The following is a 22,597-nucleotide window of genomic DNA, read 5'->3' on the forward strand; positions in this document are numbered from 1 at the left end:
TCATAACTCCATCTGATCATCCACAACATGACTCAAATATCAAAACATGATAGTCCTGCGATGCTAAATAGTCTTTCACAGGCCGCTGAGGCAGGTAGAGGTGTGTTCAGCGTCACAGACAGCTTGCGCACAACTGCGAAGGATTTCCCTAATGCTAACGCTGCGCTCTCTCGGCTCCCGTCAATCCTATGGTGTGGTGGCTAGCTATAGCTAACGTTAGCCAACTAGTGCTGCACAACTGTCAACACTTCCTCAGCTCACTAACTCGCTAGCGATCCACTGGTGTTCGTCTTCGTCACCACCGTCGTTTGTTGCAGGTGCTTCCATTTCTAGTTCCATCATGAAATCAGTCATCGTAGAGTGGAATTCTATTCAGGTAGTCGCCCGCTAACGTTAGCTTATAGCATGTAGCATCCTGGGCATCACTGGGAATCAAAACACCGCGGCTTTGAGAGCACTTGTTTGCAATTGTGCAATAACATGATTAACCAATGATTTAACTTGCTGCTAGGACCACTGATTCACCAAACCTGCTTGCTTGCAGTCTGTGTTCCACCACAGTCCCCGACGCTGCTCTCATGATTCATTTTGTTTCTGAAGATAGATTTGATTTTGTAGCGAGTAACGAAGGTTTCAGGCAATGTTCCCTCTAATTTTTCATGTGTCTGGGCATACACACAAGCTCCCTGAGCACACTGAGGACCACTGTGAGCAACATCAGATGTGCACGCTGTGGCCACACACCAGTATCACACCTGTTCAAAACCTTGGATCATAGCAAGTTACATGGCTTATTAAAAGAATCAAATTACAGCAGCAATTTTCACTAGTTTACTTTTAATATAAGTGATTTGACAAACTTTAAAGGAAAAAGACAAAAATCTTGTTGTTCATGAGATGTGTAGTATGTTTTATGTGAGAGTCCTGCTTGGCCATGGGAAGTGTCCTGCTTTGGCCATGGGAAGAGTCTTGCTTTGGCCATGGGAAGAGTCTTGCTTTGGCCATGGGAAGAGTCTTGCTTTGGCCATGGGAAGAGTCTTGCTTTGGCCATGGGAAGAGTCCTGCTTGGCCATGGGAAGAGTCCTGCTTTGGCCATGGGAAGAGTCCTGCTTGGCCATGGGAAGAGTCTTGCTTTGGCCTGTGTGAGGTCCTGTTGTGGCCTGTGTGAGGGTCCTGTTCTGGAAGAAATGATACATATACACCTTTCAGACATAACATTTTGTTCACATTAAAACATTCACATTTTGCACAATGACGTGTGCTGTAGCTTGTGATACAGTGTAAATTCCTGTAACTCTGTCTGTAAAATATGTAATTACTCAGTTTTTTATTATCATTTCTACTACCCATAAATTATGTAGTAGTAACATAATTTAATGATTAATATCCATAAGTAAAAAATCTTAATAAATGTCACTAGAATATGCACAAATCTGACTTAAATTTTACCTTATTTTACACGTCTGTCCTTCTCACTTCTCCAATGGTTGTACACTTTGTCCAGGTTGATGGCTTCGTCTGCTTCTTGCTTTGACTTTATGTCGCTGCCCGTTCGTTTCGCCATGATAAGGGGGGATAAGGGGCATTTGCGTCTCGTAACTCCGCCGCACTGTTGTTAGCTAGCTAACCTGCACGGCGCGAATGGGCAGGGCAATAGTGTCAATGCTATGATTGGCTGCGTAGCGTAAGTGAACCGAATCGTATCATTGGCTGGACACCTGTCACTCACTGAGTTACGTTGCAAAATAGTACAGAAAACAAAATTATTATTATTATTATTATTATTATTGGTTTAATTGATTAGATAAGATTAGGACTAATATTAGATATTAATTAATACGTTTATGTTGAATTTTATTTTATGCGCTGCATAGATTTTCTTGTGCGCTGAGAATGTGCGAGCAGTGCGCGATTGCTCAAGCGCGCAGCTTAGAGGGAACATTGGTTTCAGGGGAAATGTATCAGAGTAAAAGTATCAGTTTTTATTTGCAAAATGTAGTGAAGTAAAAGTAAAAGTCAACAGAAATATAAGTAGTAAAGTAAAGTACAGATACCCAAAAAAACTACTTAAGTACAGTAACGAAGTATTTCTACTTCGTTACTATACACCACTGCTTCTGACTCAGAGAAGGACTACGATTTTGATGCAAAGTGTTTTAAAGTACCGTAATAACTTCCATGAGCAGTGTGTCACAGACCTCTGACCTTGATGATAAACGGACCAAATAGCAGCCAAACTTCAATATCTAACTTTCCTTTGGTTTTAGAACGCTAGCATGCACCTGCTCCTGACTTATTTAGTACTCATTGTTTGTTTTATGCCTGTGTTTTCACCATCAGACTTCCCAGCACGACCAAATCTGTCTCCATTGGGGACGAGGACCCAACCCTGCAGCTGGACTGTAAGGGTGAGAGCACTGATTCCACCATCCAGCCACTAGGGGGCATTGTGGAGAGTCCTCGAGCCTTCAAACCCAGACAGTCGTCAGTACGTAGCTCAGGTAACTGCTGTGTCCTTTCTAACCAACTGGAATTGAAGGATTAAACAAACTCATTGCAATTTGGGTCTTATTTTTGTAGTTTTCAGTTCTGAGATGTGGGAACACAGTGACATGGTAACGGGGAAGTCATGGGGAAAGAAACATGAGCAGTCAGACCATTCGACTTGTTGTAACCAAGCCACCAGATTCTCTAAACAAGTTCATGTGGAGGGCAAACTGAAAGTGATTGCACCTGAATTGTTGATAATAATCCCTCATTGCTCAGGAAAACTGTGTGTGCACAATGTTGCAGTGACGGTAGGTTCACAATACGTTTTCTTACCTGGGATCTGATCATATGACTGCTTGTGTTTCTTTTTAAATGTAAATTTAACATACACACACTCTGAATGTTATCCAAAAATGACAGAAGGATAACAATGTCATCATTCTATGGTTTTCTGATTGTCCAACAATGTGTTTCTGGAAAGAGCTTTCTCACCGTGTGTGTCAGTGATAGTCAGGACAGGCCACAGGCCGTGGGTCGGTTCCAATATTTTGAATTCGTTTTTTTAAATGTTTTTTGAAAGTATTGATATGAAACAACAAAATTACTGAAAGTATCAAAGGGAACATTGTTGACAGTTACTGCATATGCCACTAACAACAAAGTGACAGACACTGTTCGATAGTCTTCAGAATTGATCAGATAATGTCTCTGATTCCTATCCTGCAGTCAGGTGTGTGTGTGTGTGTGTGTTATCTGCAGGGCTTCCGCAGGAGGGAGAGGGTGGGTCCAGCCCAGATGAGGTCTTTCACACTGGTCATTTCCGCAGCTCCAGCTATGCCAGCCAGCACAGCAAGATCTCAGGTCAGAGAGCTTCTCAGGAGCTTTTACTTCCTCGTGCTAAGACCAGGGATGCTTTGATAGAATAAGCTCTGCAGCCTGAGCGTGTTATTATCACACCATGTACTGTTTCCAAGACATTAAAGACAAAAGCTCTTGATGCTAAACAAACTGAAACCCCCCAACTTCCACCTGTGTTATCGTTTGTGAAATCATTAGCAAAAACCTTGGAATAATGTTTGACTCTTTAATTAAGTTTGACAAACATGCATTTCGTGGTGAGAGGCGGCTTTTTCCAACTGTGTCTCTTGGTGAAAGTAAAAACCCTTTTTATCATTCCAAGATTGTGAAAAAATAATCGTTTAAATCGTTTAAAGAAACGTTTAAATACAGTTAATCCATGAGGCTTTTATTTTGAAAGGGTGGGACTGGGTGGGGGAGGGAGGGGGAGAGGAGACATAATCATCATGTTTGACACATAAACAGAGGTTATTAAATGACAGGCTTCATCACAAGCAGTTCAGTTAGAATTCACTCTCTGGGGCTTTTATTTTGAAATGGGGTGTGGGGTGTGGGGGAGAAGGGGAGAGGAGACAGAATCATAATGTTAGATAAACACAAACCGGTTATGAAATGACAGGCTCATCACAAGCATTTCAGTTAGGATTCATTCTGTGGGGCTTTTATTTTAAAATGGCATGTGTGTGTATGTGTGTGTGTGTGTGGGGGGGGGGGGGGTAGAGGAGGGGGGAAAGACCTCTAAAGATCCCTAAGACCTGAATGACTGTATGAGAGACACAGAGAGAGAGAGAGGAGTGTATGTGCGCGTGTGTCTGTGAGTCTGTGTGTTTATCAACATCACTAATTGGCTCAATCGCGAACACCTGTGTGCCTGAAGCCATTTCATGGAGATAAAACAGGGAAACACCTCTCAAACAAATCATCAAAACTCCCATAACCGTAGCTCCTATTGCTCCGATATTAATAATTGAGGGGAAGAATGAGTTGAAGAACAGATCCTGTAAAAATTGTGTCTGTAGTGTAAAAAATGTGGCTTAACTGGCGATCTAGAAATGGGGTACCGTGTTCTGTGGAAGATGTTTTTGAAGCAAAATTTAACATTGGTCTCTATGGAGCAGAAAGTTGGTTTTCCTCTCAATTAACGGCTTCTGTGTCAAATGTGGAAATCTGTGGGATTCCACAGTAATTTTTCTACGACAAGGACAATATTAGCTACTTCTACATCCAGAAATTATGCATGAAGAGTGAAGATTGTGGACACAGTGGCAAAATACAAATGTTTTTTTCACAAGAATCTCAAGCTGCTCTTCACTCTAGCGGTGACATCACGCACTCTAAGCTGCGCAATACACACCCATTATAAAGTCAGAAAAGGGCTGAAAAATCATAAACGTTAAATTGCTGCAGTTCAAAAAGTTTAAAAGATATCAAAAAGCTGAATCATGTTGGCAATAGTTGAGGGTTTTCTCAACATTTGAAAGTTGAATTGGTGTCTGTCGCTGAAAGTATGAGGAAGTTGAAGGATTTGAAAGTTGAAGAAGTTTTTTTAGTTTTTGAAGGATTTGAAAATCTTCTCCATAGAAACCCATTGAAACAAAATTTGCAAAAAGCTTAATAATTCAAAAAGTTTAAAGGTTAGAAATAGAAAAAGTCATAGCAGACATGAGCTGAAGGAGCTGAACATTTTGATAGTTGAACGGTTTCTGTAGCTTAAAAAATGAAGAAGAAGAAGCGTTGCGACGAAACGGGGGACGGAAGAAATAGTGGAATAAAGAAACAGGATAACAATAGTTGGAATGCTAAACAGTATTCCAACAACAATTGTTGAACACGGTGGATGTTTTGCGAAATCGTGATGTCTCTACCGGCAAAGCCTTGTTTAAATCAGGCATATGACTCGGAGGCTCTTATAAGATTGCACCGGTTAGACAGACAGGCTTCTGTTGTCCAAAACCCCTGTTGCACTGATGTTCAAAGTTCAAAGTTCAAAGTAGCTTTTATTGTCAATTCTTGCATGTCAGGACATATAAGGAATCGAAATAACGTTTCCCACTCTCCCACGGTGGAACATAAAGTGCAGCACAACACATAAAACATAAAACACTTCCTAGGCTAAGTGAAGACAGATATCCTAGTTAAAACATATACTATACTACAATAAAACATTCAATACACATAAAAACGGGAAAAGTGGGCAATTAATATAATAAATAATTAATAATGTAGGGGCAGGTGGGCAATTGATATAATAATGATGGGAAAATGGGCAATTAATATAATACTGTGTGTGTATGTGTGTGTGTGAAAAGTGGGCAATAAATATAATATAAATATAAATATGAGTACATATTTACAGTACTTCTGTACTTTCAGCTTCAGCTTCCCTCAGGCTGGAGGATATGATTGGGGGGAGTGTTGATAAAATTAGCTTATATACAGCTTTAATCAGCAATTAGCTCATATACAGCTTAATCAGCAGCTAGTTTATATGCAGCTTTAAGTAGCAACTAGCTTATATACAGTTTAATCAACAGCTAGCTTATATACAGCTTAATCAGCAACTAGCTTATATATACAGTTTAATTAATCACTAGTATATTTGTAGTTTTAATAACCATTATCTTATGCAGCTCTATTAACCACTTATACAGTGCTCACAGCATACACAGGGCCTGAGAGAAGCAGGAGGAAGGTTACTGAGGTTAACTGCGTCACAAGGAACAGGCAGCCATCTTTAAATAGATAAGACACTCAGATTCAAGCGAGGGACAACGCCCCAGCTGAGCCCGGCTTCTTCCCACACTTCTTTCTCAGGTCTTGCAGCATGCATCATCTCACTCACACTGATGGAAACCAACGCCTATTGGGAGGGGCCAAAGGTGAATGGACATTCACGGCTTCCAACCAAGCGTAATACACGTAATAAACGTGCTACGTTTGCATCTTTGACTTTGACTAATGTGTATCAAGGGGCGGACCCCCTATATTAAGGTTCATGCTGATGTGTTCAAGTGTGTTCGAATGGTGGAACTCTGCGAGTGAAGCTATTAGTGACCCGTGCACGTATTACTGCAGGGCTGAATAACTCTGTTGATAAATAAATCTATTGCTTTGATACAACTATACGCCTCTGAGAGCTTTCTGTTTCATTCTTAAACCTGCTCTAAGTGTGAAAGACAGCTACACATTTTTTCACAACAAAGTGGTGACCCCGACGTGATCCAATACGATACAGAGCTTCAGGTTGGAATGTTAACAGGCCTCTCCTTTTGATTCCAGATAACGGCGCATCTCTCCCTTTGAGGCTGGGAACCCGATAATTGCCATCGGAGCGAACTTGCAGCTTCGGGGAGTCTGAGACGTACCGGTACGCATCTAACAGGTATGCAGATCCTATTTAACTGAATTCTGCAACATTGTATTCATAGACATATTCTAAATTTTGCTCAGACTGTCCGAACTGTAAGTATTTGCTTAATTATAGAGTAATTGTAAAGATTAAACACACAGCAACAGAGTTGTTATACAGCCATTTGGGGGGTCTGTGTATATGTATGAATGAGCCCATCAGAAAACGTCAAATAAAGGCGAGAAATTGCGCACTTGTGATAGCGTAGATGTGAGGTGTTGTGAGCCGTGTAACGCATCTGCTCGCAGACACGCGCTTCACGCTGAGCACTCAAATTCATGTCACAAAAGGCGTAATCTCTAACGTACTTATGGGATGTTTTGGGCTACGAAGAAATTGCATAACATGACGGGGATATATGTATATGTCATTGATGTCATTGATAAACTGTAAATTGTATTGAGAGAATTGACCGTGAAATAATACCGTATCAAGACATCGAGTGTGTTACGTGTGGTGTAAAAACCAAGTTAACTCTGCTTAGAGTAACTCTTAGAAAGTTTCTGCACGGGAGCACAAGTTTTAAGTTAACCGATGTATCGTTGATAGCGGACGAAGAGAAAAATTACCTTATTGAGATCATCAAATCTCCGGATACTAGATTTGTGTGTGGCGCTTAGTGGAAAACCATGATAACTCTGCTTAGAGTATCCTCGACGGAGTTTCTGGGCGAGAGCACAAAATTTACGTTAAGTGATGTGTCGTTGATAACGGACGTTGTGTAATAAAGTAACTAGAGAAAAGGACCCGCAGAGTCCTAGGTTACTTAAAAGTGTATTAAATTGTGTTGTTTGATGTATTGCGTTGGTGGTGTGGTTGGTAGCACCGCGGACTTCCACGCGGAAGGGCCGTGATCGCGGCCCAGCCAAAGCAGATATTGTATTTGTGTTTTATGATACGCAGCGGTCGCTGTGATGCATTAAAATAGCGCTGTTTTCTTTGATATGTGTACGATAGGGAAAGAATCCTTTATAATTTGACTGATTGTTTGCTAAAAGAGCCGTTTTTCATTTGTATCGTGGTCAAGAGGTCAGCGGTACACAGTCTGTTTGCTGAGTTTGAGGAAAAAGACAAATTGCTGTTAAAGTGCGCTGCTGATAAAAGTGTGTCTAAAAGAAAAAGAGCTGTTCAGCTCATCCGAAGGCTGCGCTTCTGACTGATTTATATTTAAAGAGACAGCCGTGTATGTTCTAATTTGTGTTCATTGTTTCACTGCATTTGTAAAGATATTAATTACATTCTAGACCGTATTTGTGAATTGTGCGCATTTCAGATTTGGTTTTAATTGGTGTTTATCATTTGACTGTGTTTGTTTGCTGAGAAGCAGTTGTCATTTGTGTGGTGGCCAAGAGGTGTCTGTTTGTTTAGTTTGATAAAGTGGATTAACTGTCGAGGAATAGGGAAAGAATCCTTTATAATCTGACTGTTTTTTGGTTGCTGAAAAGCTGTTTGTCATTTGCGTTGTGATCAAAAGATCAGTGACGCTACAGTCTGTTTGATGAGGTTGAGAAAAAAAGAGCTGTACATCTCCTCTACGGTTCCGCGCTTGTGACTGATTTATGCTTAAAGAGACGGAAGCGTGTGTTTTGATTATTTAGTATGAATGCGGGTGACTATTTGCTGAGCTGTACGTTTTAACTTTTGTTTATTTGTTTGACTGTATTTCTAAAGATATTCCTTTACCGTATTGGTGATCTGTGCGCATTTCAAAAATGGCAGTGTGTTGCAATTTTGTTTAAATGCGTGTGATTGTTTGAAGTGATAGTATAAGACAGAAGGTGTGTTGACAACTGTAAAACGTTGGTGCGTTCCTGTGAGAGACAGGCAGTTGAGATCTTGAATTGTGGCTGAATGTTCGTGCGTTGTTTCAAAGGTTGGTGTCCAGAGCAGGAAAAACACACATTATACACAAGTGTTGCATTCACACACACACATAAATCACTAGAATATGCTGAGAGACAGCTGAGGGTTAATATAAGTGTCAGTTTTACTGGCGTAGTTAAATTTATTGGAAAATTGTGTTCCTTAGGGATCGGTAGCAAAGTGCAATGCGGAAACACAGCAGTCACTCATGCAACCAGAAAAAAAAAGTTTTAAAGCTGATACACAGCTTCTATTCATCCAGCCAGACAGACGCTAAAAAATTAGGAATGTACAAGGTTTAAAGCTGCTACAAAGCTTCTATTCATTCAGTCAAGACAGGCGCTGGGAATATTAGGGAGGGTTTGACTACTCCTGATAAAAACACAGATGTGGCCTTGATTTGTGTCTACCTGCAAGGACAGTGAGCGGCAGATATTTAAAAAGGTGGGGGCTAGGTTGACACTCTCTGCCTTATAAAATATTTAGTTACAAGCCATTGCTTGAGTAATCAAAACATAGCATTTCACACCTAGCAGGGGTATATAGGGAGATTTGTAAATAATATATATTCATACACTGTTAAATAATATGCGTTATACTTGTAAAGCTTATATTGCGGAGTTGTGAGGTCACTGTATGAAGGTTTAAAACGCCGAAAGAAGCACTCTGTCATTCTTTCGTACAACAGAATAAAGATCAGTGACCCCTGAACAGTAATGCTTGCTAACCATCAGATTAGGGCTGAAAATTGCCAAATTAGTATAATGGACGAGCTTTTGTGTCCATTCACACAGAGACTTCGAAATAAATCTATAACTGTACTGTTTTCGTCATCTTCACCATAAGTGTTAATAATAAAATAGATCATCATTTCACACACACACATATTACTGAGAAAAGCAGGTTTTTAGACATGAGCCAGTGTACATGACATTGATCTGAGTTCAAACAGACACCAGAAAACTTGGGAGAAGCGTTGGCTCCCTCTGCTGGTGCTTCATGATAAAAAAAAAAACAATACATTTGTCATGCATGTTGGCTTTTCTGTGGCCTCTTCAAGAACTGCAACAGGAACAGTGGACAGGAGCTTTGGCTCCATCGTGTGGACATTTGGGAATACTGATTTCAGACTTTTATTGCATATTACAGAGAGGGACGTCATGGCTGCGAAATACTCCTCTTATCTGTGCATCTTGGAGAATGCAGTCCAGGAACAGAGCAGGATTAATGGACGAAGCAAACTTTGGCCAGTGGAACAACAAGCCTACAAGAGATTGATAAAGAGATGGAAAGATAAAGCCATTTGGGATGGAGAACGGCTGAATTGTTCCCCTACAGAAGAGATGGTGCAACAGATGAGCAGAGAAGTGATGAGACACTGTGAAGAGAAGAAGAACGAATGGCAGGACAGAAATCCAAGATATCTAAACATGGGAAAAAGAACAGCAAGGAACCACGCAGCTGCAGAAAAAGGCGTCTGGCCTTATCTTAAAAGGTGCTTCGATTTTGATAACAACAAGATGGACAGGAAGCCGACTCCCACTGGACAACAACAGCAATGGACGGAGCAGGTGCTGGATGCTGAAGCAGCACGTTCACCACTAGAGGCCGCCAAACACAGCGGAGGCATGTTTCCGGTCCTAACACCCTCATCCTCTGCCCCTCCCTCATATGCCAACAACCCATTCACCCCTATCGACAATGACAAGCCTAAGCATGAACAAAGCAACCTGTATCCTGACCTGCCACCTCAACACAAAGACAAGCATGAACATGAACAGAGCCAACTGTACCCTGATCTCCCACCTCCCCCTCCAGATTATGTGCCCACAAACCCTTTCATTCAGGCTCCAGTAAGACCAGTATCAAAGGGGTTCCTGAAAGGCATCTTCGCAGTAGAGGGAGGAGAGCTGCAGATACCTGTCTCAGTAGAGGAAAAGGAGAGAAGAAAAAGAGCGAAGCAAGTTGAGAAGACTGTAGGACACCTGATAACTCAGCTTGGCGCCCTAGGGCTGCCAAACACACCCGAACCTGCAACTACACCTAGACTAATTGTCGACGCACACAATGGGCCACGCTTCGATGCTTTCGAATTGACAGCCCCACTCGAAACTCGGCACAGAGTGAGCAACTCAATCAGAGACCGTTACCAACACAGACAAGAAGACGAAACACAAGATGATATTCTAATCCTGCAACAACAACTGGAGGACCTCGAACAGCTGGAAAAAGAGCGTGCAGGAGCAGCATGCTATGCGCCTTACATGGAGGCTAAGGGACATGCTATACCACAAACGAACCTGTGGGTTCCTGGTGCAGAGGAAGAGGAGGAGCTGATCGAACTAGCTGCACGGCCAGCCAACGAACACACATGGCCACAACCACATGAAGTACAGAAGCTAACGCTGAATGGAGAATTCACAGGATATGCCACAGCCCCATCAACAACACGCAGTGGAAAACTATATCGGCCTGATTCACGTCAGATGCCACTCAGAGCAGCTCCAACAGCTGCAGCCCCTCACCAGATGGCATTTATTCCCTTCTCCTTCATGGACATGTCAACACTGCTGACTGCACTTCCTTCACTGACTTCAGGAGCAGAGCCATGGCTAGACGAGCTAGATAAATATACAAAGGCCCACAAACTGGCACTTGGTGACTACAGAGGCCTGCTGGCCAGAGCATCAGACCCACACACACTGAAAAAGCTTGAAGCCGCAGCAGGAACCACAAACGCGCCTGACCCCACGCCCATAGGCGGTGTCAGGCTGGCACTACATCAGGCCATAAGGAGAGAGTACCCCACCCCAACAGACCACAGCCAAATGTCAACCTTCATGGCCAAGCCTGGGGAGGCTGCTACAGATCTCCTAGCTCGCGCTGAGCAAGTATGGAGAACAACATTTCGAGAATCCCCAGATGCATCTCAGACATCATTGGCACTCTGGAGAAGCATGGTGACCAAAGGATTGCCTGCGAAGGTAAGAGAGGCGATTGAAAACACTGTGGCCATCGCCTCCTTCACTCAATCGGCATGGAGAGAACATGTACTGCATCACTATGATAAACACAGAACAGCTGCAGAAGCATCAGATGTGGAGCTCAAGGCACTGCAAGTGGCACTGATGAAGAGACAGCTGTCTGACCTGGACTCGGCCCAAAAGATTGCTAAGGACAAAAAGAAGCAGATGGCTCAACTGGAAACACTAGCAGAACAAGTGGTCCCTGTAATGGTGCAGCAACCATGGCAACAAAACCAAAGAGGAGGACAAAGAGGAGGTGACCAAGGGGGTGGCCAAGGAGGCACTTTCTACTGCTACAACTGTGGAAAACCTGGTCACTATTCACGTGACTGCCGCTCACGTAGTCAGCCGCAACAACAAGGCCCGACACGTGGAAGAGGAGGAGGACCCAGAGGAAGAGGAAATTATCAGAGAGGAAGAGGAGGCTTTCAGGATCCACGAAACCAGAATCAAGCTGGACAGCCATACCAGGCGCCACTAGGAGGCACTGATCAATGGACGCAAAATGATCCTAGCTCCGGAGACAATGTCAATCAGGCACTACAAACTCAGTGGGCGAATAACCATTATTCCTACTAGGACACCCCACAACCACCTGGCACCGGCATCATGAAATTTGGACTAGCAAGTGAGCCGACTCTCACTTGCACAATAAATGGACAGGATCACACATTTTTGGTGGACACAGGGGCAACATATTCCAGCCTCACGTCTCCACAGGTCCTGTCCTCTAAATATGTGTCAGTGGTTGGGGTCTCAGGCGCGCCAGAACGCCAGTGGTGCACTAAACCTCTAAATGTCCAAATTGGAAGTCAACAATGGTCACACAGCTTCCTATCTGCTCCAAACTGCCCAGTAAACCTACTGGGCCGCGATCTGATGACTAAATTCGGTCTAACAATATGGCTAAACAACGAAGGGGTCCAGGTCTCACTGGACCCTCCCCCTGCGAGCACACTATCAATGCCTGTGCGGATACTATCTATGCCACAAACGTCCATTAATGTGGAATCACTGGATGAAGAAGTGTACTGGCTGAGATGTCTAGCCACAGGACCAAGCACACCAACAATTCAATTCTGGTTCAACATACACAGAGAACAAATCCAAAGACTGCACCCATATAAAACTCCTCTGCCATATGTGCACTGCACTATGAATGTCACGGACGATCCAGACTGCCCATATGCTGAAGACTGGGACAACAATATGGCACACCTAACTCCAAAACTAATATGTCATGATGTGTATTGTGGAAAAGAAGGAGTGGCTGCAGCAGTGATATTGGATGATTATCAGACCAAGTGGTATGGTCTCAGCAAAGAATCTGCTCCACACGTCACCCTAGCGGTTGGATTTGGACAAGAGGCCAGAGGACTCGGCCCTATGATAAAAAGAGCACATACTTTGTCATGGACACACACAGATACAGCAGGACTGCTGAAGGCAACAGAAGAAGATATGTGGCGATGGATCATCTCTACCAAAGAACACACACTACCTGAACATTTACCACTGCCACGCCATCATGGTAAACCATGCACTGACCATCCTGCAACTCAAGCTCTATTGGACGGCGTGCCTGCGAAACTATGGACGACTGGCCCTTATGATGTGGGAAAATTGGCAACGGTCAAACCTGTGAAGGTGACGCTGTTGGATCCATTTGCACCTCCTATCTGGCATCCACAGTACAAACTAAAGCCAGAACAAATCGCAGGCATCGCCCCGACCATTGCAGGTCTGCTACAAGCTGGAGTGTTGGTGAAAACTCAATCACCATACAATACAGCAATATTGCCAGTGCAGAAGGCCGGAAACAACACAGGCTGGCGGATGGTACAAGATTTTCGACCAATCAATGATGCCACACAACCTGCGTCATATCCAGTTCCAGATCCACATATTGCCTTAACAAATCTCAGCCCACAGCACTCATATTTCACGGTAATTGACCTCGCTAACGCCTTCTTCAGCATCCCTCTGGACAAAGATTCACAGACACTGTTTGCTTTCACATTCAACGACCAGCAATACACCTATTCTCGCCTGCCACAAGGCTTTCGTTGTTCTCCAGGTTTGTTCAACCATCATCTCAGACTACACTTGTCTGATATAGAGGTGCCGGATGGTGTCGTCCTCATACAATATGTGGATGACCTCCTGATTGCTGCCCCATCTTCTGCCACCTGCCTGGAGGCCACTGAGACTCTGCTGCTGCTGTTAGCCTCAAAAGGCTACAAAGTTAAGAAGACCAAGGTCCAAACATGTAGGAGACAAGTCACATTCCTGGGTCGCACTCTCTCATCTAGCGGCCTGGCTGTAAGCACAGCCCACAGAGAAAGCATTCTCCATCATGACAGACCTATCACCGTGGGACATATGCTGTCATTCCTGGGTCTAACAGGCTACTCTCGTAGTCACATTCCAGACTACGCTGACCTCACCACCTGTCTCAGAAGCCTGCTTAAGGAACCAGGAACTAGAAACACCTCTGCCCCACTAGTGTGGACACAAGACGCTGAAGACGCATTCACCAAACTCAAGCAGACTCTGGCACACGCTTCGGCCCTTCAAGCTCCAGACTATTCACTCCCTTTCCACCTAGATGTTTCTGAACAAAAAGGAGGGATGGTAAATGCAGTTTTGTATCAGAAAAAAGGGGGAGAAAGAGTGGTACTCATGTATCACTCATCAAAACTGGACCCAGTTGAAGTTGGCCAATCCACCTGTACAAGACACATGGCGGCAATTGCAAAGGCGATCGAGAAAACATCCCACATTGTCATGTGCCACCCTCTGAAAATCCACACACATCATGGTGTGGCTGCATTCCTCCTCAGCAAAGAATTCACATTCGGAGCTGCGAGAAAATCGAAAATTCAAAGAGAATGCACAAGACCACATATTGTCTATGAAACAGGAGGGATCAATATGGCATCATCACTACAACAAGGACAAGGAGATCAACCACACAGCTGCGAAGCAAGAGCAATCATTGAAAACAAACTAAGGCCAGACCTGGGAAATACACCAATCCCAGGAGCAGAAATGTGGTTATACACGGATGGATGTTGCTACAAAGGAGATGACGGAAACACAGCATCCTATGCTGTGGTGAGACAATTCGAAGACATGGAACACACAATAGTAGCATCAGGTATCCTACCTCAACCAGCATCAGCACAACTGGCAGAAGTCGAAGCGCTCATACAAGCCTTGAAAATAGCAGAAGGAAAATCAGTAAACATCTTCACAGATTCTGCTTACGCACATGGAGCAGCTCACGTTGATGGGCCCATGTGGCGAAGAAGAGGATACACAACATCAATGGACGCACCCATCAAACACAAGAAGGAAATCATGGCACTGGTGGAAGCTATGAAGCTACCAAAAAGAGTGGCAATCGTGAAATGCAAAGGACATGATGGCAAGGCAAAGACCAGAATAAGTGTGGGAAACGACAGGGCAGATGAAGCTGCTAAAGAAGTAGGAGGATACAGACCAAAACAGATGATTCTGAAAATGGCCATACAAGAACCCGAAATCACTGAAGAAACACTGATTGAGATACAGAAGAAGGCTGGACCATACGAATGGTCTGAATGGCAAAGGAAAGGAGCAACAAAAGGAGAAAGTGGACTTTGGAGATCCCATGATGGCAGAGTGGTAGCACCAGCAGAATTGTGTGTCTCACTGATACCAGAGGCACATGGACCAACGCACGAAGGAAAGAAAGGAACATTACAAAGGGTGGAAGCACTGTGGTGGCACCCACGCATGGAAAGTATGGTGTCCCTCTTCTGCGAAGAATGCACCACCTGTGGGGATCACAATGTGAAGAAACCGTACAAAACACCTATGGGCTCTTATCCTGTACCATCAGCCTGCTTCCAAGACATCAGCATAGACTTTACTGACATGGGACATGATAACAGAGTACAAGGAAAAAGATACATTTTGGTAATGGTTGACAGATTCTCAAAGTGGGTGGAGGCAATCCCAACTAAAAAAGAAGACGCACAGACAGTAATAAAGTGGCTGCAAACAGAACTGATACCTCGCTATGGTGTTCCTAGATGCATAAGGTCCGATAATGGTTCACATTTCAGTAATAAGCATTTGCAGGAAGTGGAAGCCAGACTAGGAATCAGACATAGATATGGATCAGTGTATCATCCACAGTCACAAGGACTGGTAGAGAGGGCAAATCAGACGCTAAAATCAAAAATAGCAAAGACATGTGCGGCATCAAAGCTGACATGGGTTGAAGCCTTACCATTAGCTCTAATGGCAATGAGGAGCGCACAAGGAAATGAGACGCATCTTTCACCACATGAGTTAATGACAGGGAGGCAAATGCCTGGTCCTCCAAGAGACGGTAGTCATATACCAGCCTTAGATGTGCAGCAAGTTGAAATGGAGGCATATATGACTGCTTTAATCACTCTCACGGAGGCTCTCTCCAAACAGGTCCAGCGGACCAGTCCAGCTGACCAGGAGGAAGTAAAAAATCTCATCCGAGTGGGTGACTGGGTCAGGGTCAAAGTTCACAAGAGAAAGTGGACTGACCCCAGGTGGACAGGGCCGTACGAAGTGAAGGAGGTTACTTCACACTCGGTCCAGGTCATAGGTAAATCAGGAGCACCTTGGCACCACCGGACACATTGTGCCCCAGCATCTGAGCGTTCCAGACCCTTAGCAGAGGTCCGAGGTAATCTGACACAAAATGCCGGTTTATCTGTTTGGGAGAACGGACATCCAGCCACTGGGGATTCATCCCCCAGTCACCTGGAAAGACATGGGGATAGGTAAAAGAACTGGGTGGGTCCTATTGGGTTTGGGTGTGGCATTTGTGATATTCTTGACTTGGGGATTGAAAATGGGGGACAAAACAGTGAACAAACCAACTAGCGGAAACTATGACTGTCTGCCAGAGGCAATGCAAAATCTGACAGGGTTTGAGAGTCATCCAAGCTGCAATCTGACAACAAGTGGCAAGGATGTGAAAATGCCAAATCTGACAAGGTTTGAGAGTCATCCAAGCTTCAATCTGACAACAAGCGGCGAGGATGTGAACAAAACTCAAAACGACCTCGAGAGAGGGAAGGTTAGGCAAAAAAGAGATGCCGCAGAACCGGCATACAAGCCACCACCAAAAGCGTGTCGTGCATATCTGACCTTAAACTACACCCAGGGGAGCAAAACCGTTTTTACTTTTGATTTGTGTGATGTGATTAACTGTGGAAGAAGACCAAGAGCATGGAGAGGTCATGCTGTGTATTTGTGTGCTGACAATGCCATAGTCAACAGATGTGAGAATTACGTGAACGTCGCGTACATAGCGTTTTGTCATTCCTGGGGGGCGGTAACAAAGTACACAGGGCGGTGGAAGCCAACAATGCGAGGGGAAAGTCCGAGAAGGACCTTATGGGACAAAATAGACTTCCAACGAGACTTTTCAGCAACAGCCAATCCCTTATCTCTGTCTCTGAACAACGTCACCAAAAGCAGCACAGGAAAAAACATAATATGGTTCGCCCTATTAGTGGACGTCCCCGGCAAAGACCCGAGAGTAGGAATTCAGATAAATATAATTCCGCACAGACAACCGCCACCACCAGACCCACCTACTGTCTTATCAGAAGACTTTTCTAAATGGACTCCCCAACAGGTGATCCAATTAGCTACAGGACAAGGAAGCGACAATGTTTGGTTAAATTGGATTGTTGATAATGCTATAAAAAACAAAATGAGTGGCTGTGTAGCTTGTGCTGCAGCTAGACCAGCTATGTTCACCGAACCAGCACCACTATATCCTGAATCTGACCCAACAGGATACGCGTGCATGACAGATATGACTAAAATGGCTACTCCACCAAATTGCACTACTCTGGCATCCATATTTCCACCAATTGACAACCAAACTACAGTAGGTTATTTCAAAGCTTACAAAGGACTAGGATCCAGATATGTCTGTTACCATTTCACCAACGATAGAGCTCAAACCAACTTAGGTAGTGTGCCAGAAGACTGGTGCAACGTGACACGACCAGGCTCAGAGATAGGTTCTTGGGCTAGGGGAGGGCTATTTTACTACTGTGGGGGTCTGCGCTTATTCACTAACATACCAACATCTACAATGGGAATGTGTGCTATGGTGAGGCTAGCAATGCCACTTACCTTAGTGGGAGACAAAATACTACAGGAGCAAAACAAAGTACAAAGCCTGACCCAGCGCAGACGCAGACATATCTTAGCTAAAAGAGCAGCTGGAGCTGAGTTCAGCCTGGACAGAGGTCCAACCTACATAGATGCTATCGGAGTGCCCAGAGGAGTGCCTAATGAATACAAATTGGTAGACCAAATTGCAGCAGGTTTTGAGAGTGTCGCAAGTATTATTCCATGGATAACTGTGAATAAAAATGTTGATCGTATCAATTATGTGCATTACAATGTTCTTCGTTTGGCTAATCATACTAGGGATGCAATAGAGGGTCTGGCTGAGCAGCTGGCCCCTACTTCTTTGATTACTGTACAAAACAGAATGGCTTTGGACATGTTGCTTGCTGAAAAAGGAGGTGTTTGTTCAATGTTTGGAGACCTGTGTTGCACTGTCATCCCCAACAATACTGCGCCGGACGGTTCAGTCACAAAAGCACTGAATAGTCTGAGGGCACTGTCAAACGAAATGCAGGAAGCATCAGGTGTGAACAATCCATTTGGAGATTGGATGGAAAACATGTTTGGAAAATGGAAGCACCTGATCTTGTCAATAGCAGTGTCAGTGGGTGTGTTCATTGCAATATTGGTCTCATGTGGATGTTGTATAATACCCTGTATTCGTTCTTTGGTTGGCCGTCTTATCACCACTGCCCTCTCCAAGGAACCATTACCACCCCCTCCTTATGGAGCTTACCCAGTATGGGAAGAGCAGAACAGCCTGGTAGGGTCAGGAGAGGCAGAGGAAGACACCAGCGTGTGAACAGGGCAGAAAGGTAAAGACAGTGACGTCCTTCAGACGTCAAGAGAGGGATTTGTTGATAAAATTAGCTTATATACAGCTTTAATCAGCAATTAGCTCATATACAGCTTAATCAGCAGCTAGTTTATATGCAGCTTTAAGTAGCAACTAGCTTATATACAGTTTAATCAACAGCTAGCTTATATACAGCTTAATCAGCAACTAGCTTATATATACAGTTTAATTAATCACTAGTATATTTGTAGTTTTAATAACCATTATCTTATGCAGCTCTATTAACCACTTATACAGTGCTCACAGCATACACAGGGCCTGAGAGAAGCAGGAGGAAGGTTACTGAGGTTAACTGCGTCACAAGGAACAGGCAGCCATCTTTAAATAGATAAGACACTCAGATTCAAGCGAGGGACAACGCCCCAGCTGAGCCCGGCTTCTTCCCACACTTCTTTCTCAGGTCTTGCAGCATGCATCATCTCACTCACACTGATGGAAACCAACGCCTATTGGGAGGGGCCAAAGGTGAATGGACATTCACGGCTTCCAACCAAGCGTAATACACGTAATAAACGTGCTACGTTTGCATCTTTGACTTTGACTAATGTGTATCAAGGGGCGGACCCCCTATATTAAGGTTCATGCTGATGTGTTCAAGTGTGTTCGAATGGTGGAACTCTGCGAGTGAAGCTATTAGTGACCCGTGCACGTATTACTGCAGGGCTGAATAACTCTGTTGATAAATAAATCTATTGCTTTGATACAACTATACGCCTCTGAGAGCTTTCTGTTTCATTCTTAAACCTGCTCTAAGTGTGAAAGACAGCTACACATTTTTTCACAACAGGAGTGAGGGGAGAGAGTTCAGTGTCCTGACAGCTTGGTGGGTAAAACTGTTCTTTAGTCTGGTGGTGCGGCAGCGGAGGCTCCTGTACCTTCTTCCAGAGGGTAGGAGGCTGAACAGACTATGTGCAGGGTGACTGGTGTCGCTTGCAATTTGAATGGCTTTCCGGGTGAGGCGGGTGGTGTATATTTCCTGTAACGAGGAGAGTGGGGCACCGATGATCTGTCCGGCTGTCTTTACAATGCGTTGGAGTGCTTTCCTGCTGTGTTGGGTGCAGCTACCACCCCACACAGTGATGCAGCTGGATAGGATGCTTTCAATGGTGCCCCTGTAAAATGATTTCAGCACTGATGTGGGGGCTTTTACTCTCTTCAGCTTGCGAAGGAAGTAGAGGCGCCGCTGGGCTGTCTTTGCCAGTGATGCGCAGTTGGTGGCCCAGGAGAGGTCGTCAGTGATGTGCACCCCCAGGAATTTGGTGCTTTCTACTTGCTCCACAGCAGCACCATCGATGGTCAGTGGCAGGTGTACAGTGTGGCGTCTCCTGAAGTCAACAACAATCTCCTTAGTTTTGGTGACATTCAGCAGGAGATTGTTGTCGCTGCACCACGTGGTCAGAAGGTTGACCTCCTTCCTATAGTTGGTCTCATTGTTCTTGGTGATGAGACCAACCAGAGTGGTGTCGTCTGCGAACTTCACCATGTGATTGGTGCTGTATGTAGGTTCGCAGTCGTGAGTCAGCAGGGTGAAGAGCAGGGGGCTGAGCACACAGCCTTGTGGGGCCCCAGTGCTTAGGGTGATGCTGCGTGAGGTGTTGTTGCCGACACGTACTGCTTGTTGCCTCTCACTGAGGAAGTCCAGGACCCAATTGCACAGTGGGGTGTTGAACCCCAGCTGGTCCAGTTTGCAGATGAGTTGTTGTGGGATTATGGTATTAAATGCTGAGCTGAAGTCTATGAAAAGTATTCTTACATACGAGTCTGCTTTTTCTAGGTGGGTGAGGGCTGGGTGGAGAGCAGAGCAGATTGCGTCCTCTGTGGAACGTTTTGCTCTGTATGCAAACTGAGAGGGATCCATGGTGGGGGGGAGGATGGACTTGATGTGGGCCATGACTAGCCGTTCAAAACACTTCATAATGATGGGGGTCAGTGCCACGGGGCGATAGTCATTGAAGCAGGATGGAGCCGGTTTCTTGGGTACAGGTATGATGATGGAGGTTTTGAGGTGTGATGGGACAGCAGCTTGACTCAGAGAAGTGTTGAAGATGTGTACGGGTGGGCGCACACTCATTCACCTATACACACACACACACCCACACACCCCCCCCAGGCGTGCTTCTCGGTTCATGAGAGGGCAAGGGGAAGCCCGAAGTTCAAGCAGAGGGGGCGCCACCAAGGCGGCCGGAAAGACAGAGGCACCCGAACACGTTTTGGCCATTAAAATAGTTAATCATTCTTCTAGAGAAAAATAGGGAACTTCCAGACAAAGTCAAAAAGACAGAGTCAGCAGTTCTAGGAAGCTGGTAGGGCGTTAAGGTCATTAGTTAAGCCTCGGGGTACATATAAATAAACTTACCCTTGACAGTGAAGTCACGGGAAATGCTGACGGGGTCATATAAAGACAAAGGCCTACCCGGGCTTTCAAAGATTACGCTGAAGTAAGGGATTTATGTGTCATCAATCAAGTTATGGGTGAAGTGCTCGGAGCCCCGGACGAGTATAAATAGGGGCAGTTTTGAAACAGCGGAGGGGTTGGAGTTGGAAGTTGGAAGAAGTTCGGAGGAGTTGTGAGGAGCTGTGTGAGCGATCAGGCTTATCCGTGCGGGCTTCTGCCTGCACGGAGGAGAACTTTAACTTTTTTGCAAGATCGCCGGACTTTGAGAGTCAGAGTTTTTAAGAATACTTAGAAGATTTTTTGAAGTCGAGTCAGGAGAGAAAGCTCACTCTGTCCAGTCCTGCGCTGGGTGAATCATTAACTTTTTCCTCCGTAGGCTACACAGCCAGCCCGTCTGCTGGCTGAGTCAGTGCTTTTAAAGATCCTTTGTCTGTAAAATACTCTGAAGGGGTTTTTGAATACTTAAGTGATTTTTCTTATATTTTTCAGTTAACGATTTTTTCTCTGTATTTTGGACCAAGAGATTATACTTTGATTTCAATGCAAATAAATAAATAACGAATTAGTTTCTTCGACCAAATCCTTTTCTTCATATTTTCTTGAGAAGCCAGCCCAGAGAGGGGTTACGCCTCAGCGGATCCCCTTCAGCCCCTGAGGTAAGTTGTGTTTGATCCAGCTCGGTACATTACTGATGGCATTCTTTACATGCACAAACCACACTGATACTTATTCCAATAAAAAAAAATAATTAATTAATTAATTCATTTTTCAATTTTTTATTTTTTATCGAATTAAAAATCGTGAGGGGTCACCCCCCAGATTCACGTAACACAATACATTTTATTTATATAGCGCTTTTCATGACACTCAAAGACACTTTACATTAAAATCATCATCAATAAAAGCAGTTTTGAAAAGGTGGGTTTTGAGTTGTGATTTGAACACGGAGAGGTCAGTGCAGTCTCGGATGTGTTTGGGGAGAGAGTTCCAGAGGGAGGGTGCAGCTATGGAGAAGGCTCTGTCGCCCCATGTCCGGTGCTTGGTCCTGAGTGGAAGAGACAGGAGGTTGGCATCAGAGGAGCCGACGGGATGGAGTGCGGTGGTGGAGCAGGTCGGTGAGGTAGGAGGGGGCCTGATTGTGGAGGGCTTTGTGAGTGAGGAGAAGGATTTTGTATTGGATCCGTTGTGGGACGGGGAGCCAGTGGAGGTTCTGGAGAACAGGGGTGATGTGGTCACGGGAGCGGGTGTGGGTGAGCAGGCGAGCAGCAGAGTTCTGGATGTACTGGGGTTTATTTAGGATTTTGGATGATGTGCCGTAAAGAATGCTGTTGCAGTCGTCAATTCTGGAGGTGATGAAGGCGTGGATCAGAGTTTCAGCAGCAGATGAGGAGAGTTTGTATTCGATCCGTTGTGGGACGGGGAGCCAGTGGAGCCGTCAGGGCCAGCTAAGCCTTCTCTGCTGGACTAAACAGAATCACAAAGCTATAGCTATTTTATAATTCAATAATTTAATAATA

General features: G+C 44.6%; 1 protein-coding gene across 1 annotated transcript in view; it reads left to right on the forward strand.

Moving 5' to 3' along the window:
- The window catches only part of LOC306792816 (early estrogen-induced gene 1 protein-like), a gene marked incomplete at both ends in the record, with an annotated part of 88,029 nt that overhangs the window by 39,971 nt on the left and 25,461 nt on the right, over nt 1–22,597 (forward strand). The window contains 2 exons of the mRNA XM_079290150.1: nt 2,341–2,501; nt 3,250–3,351. Coding sequence (XP_079146276.1) covers nt 2,341–2,501; nt 3,250–3,351 — 263 coding nt within the window. The remainder of the gene's footprint in view (nt 1–2,340; nt 2,502–3,249; nt 3,352–22,597) is intronic.

This window comes from Melanostigma gelatinosum (genome assembly GCF_949748355.1).
Source record: "Melanostigma gelatinosum genome assembly, chromosome: 18".
In the NCBI taxonomy this organism is placed as follows: Eukaryota; Metazoa; Chordata; class Actinopteri; order Perciformes; family Zoarcidae; genus Melanostigma; species Melanostigma gelatinosum.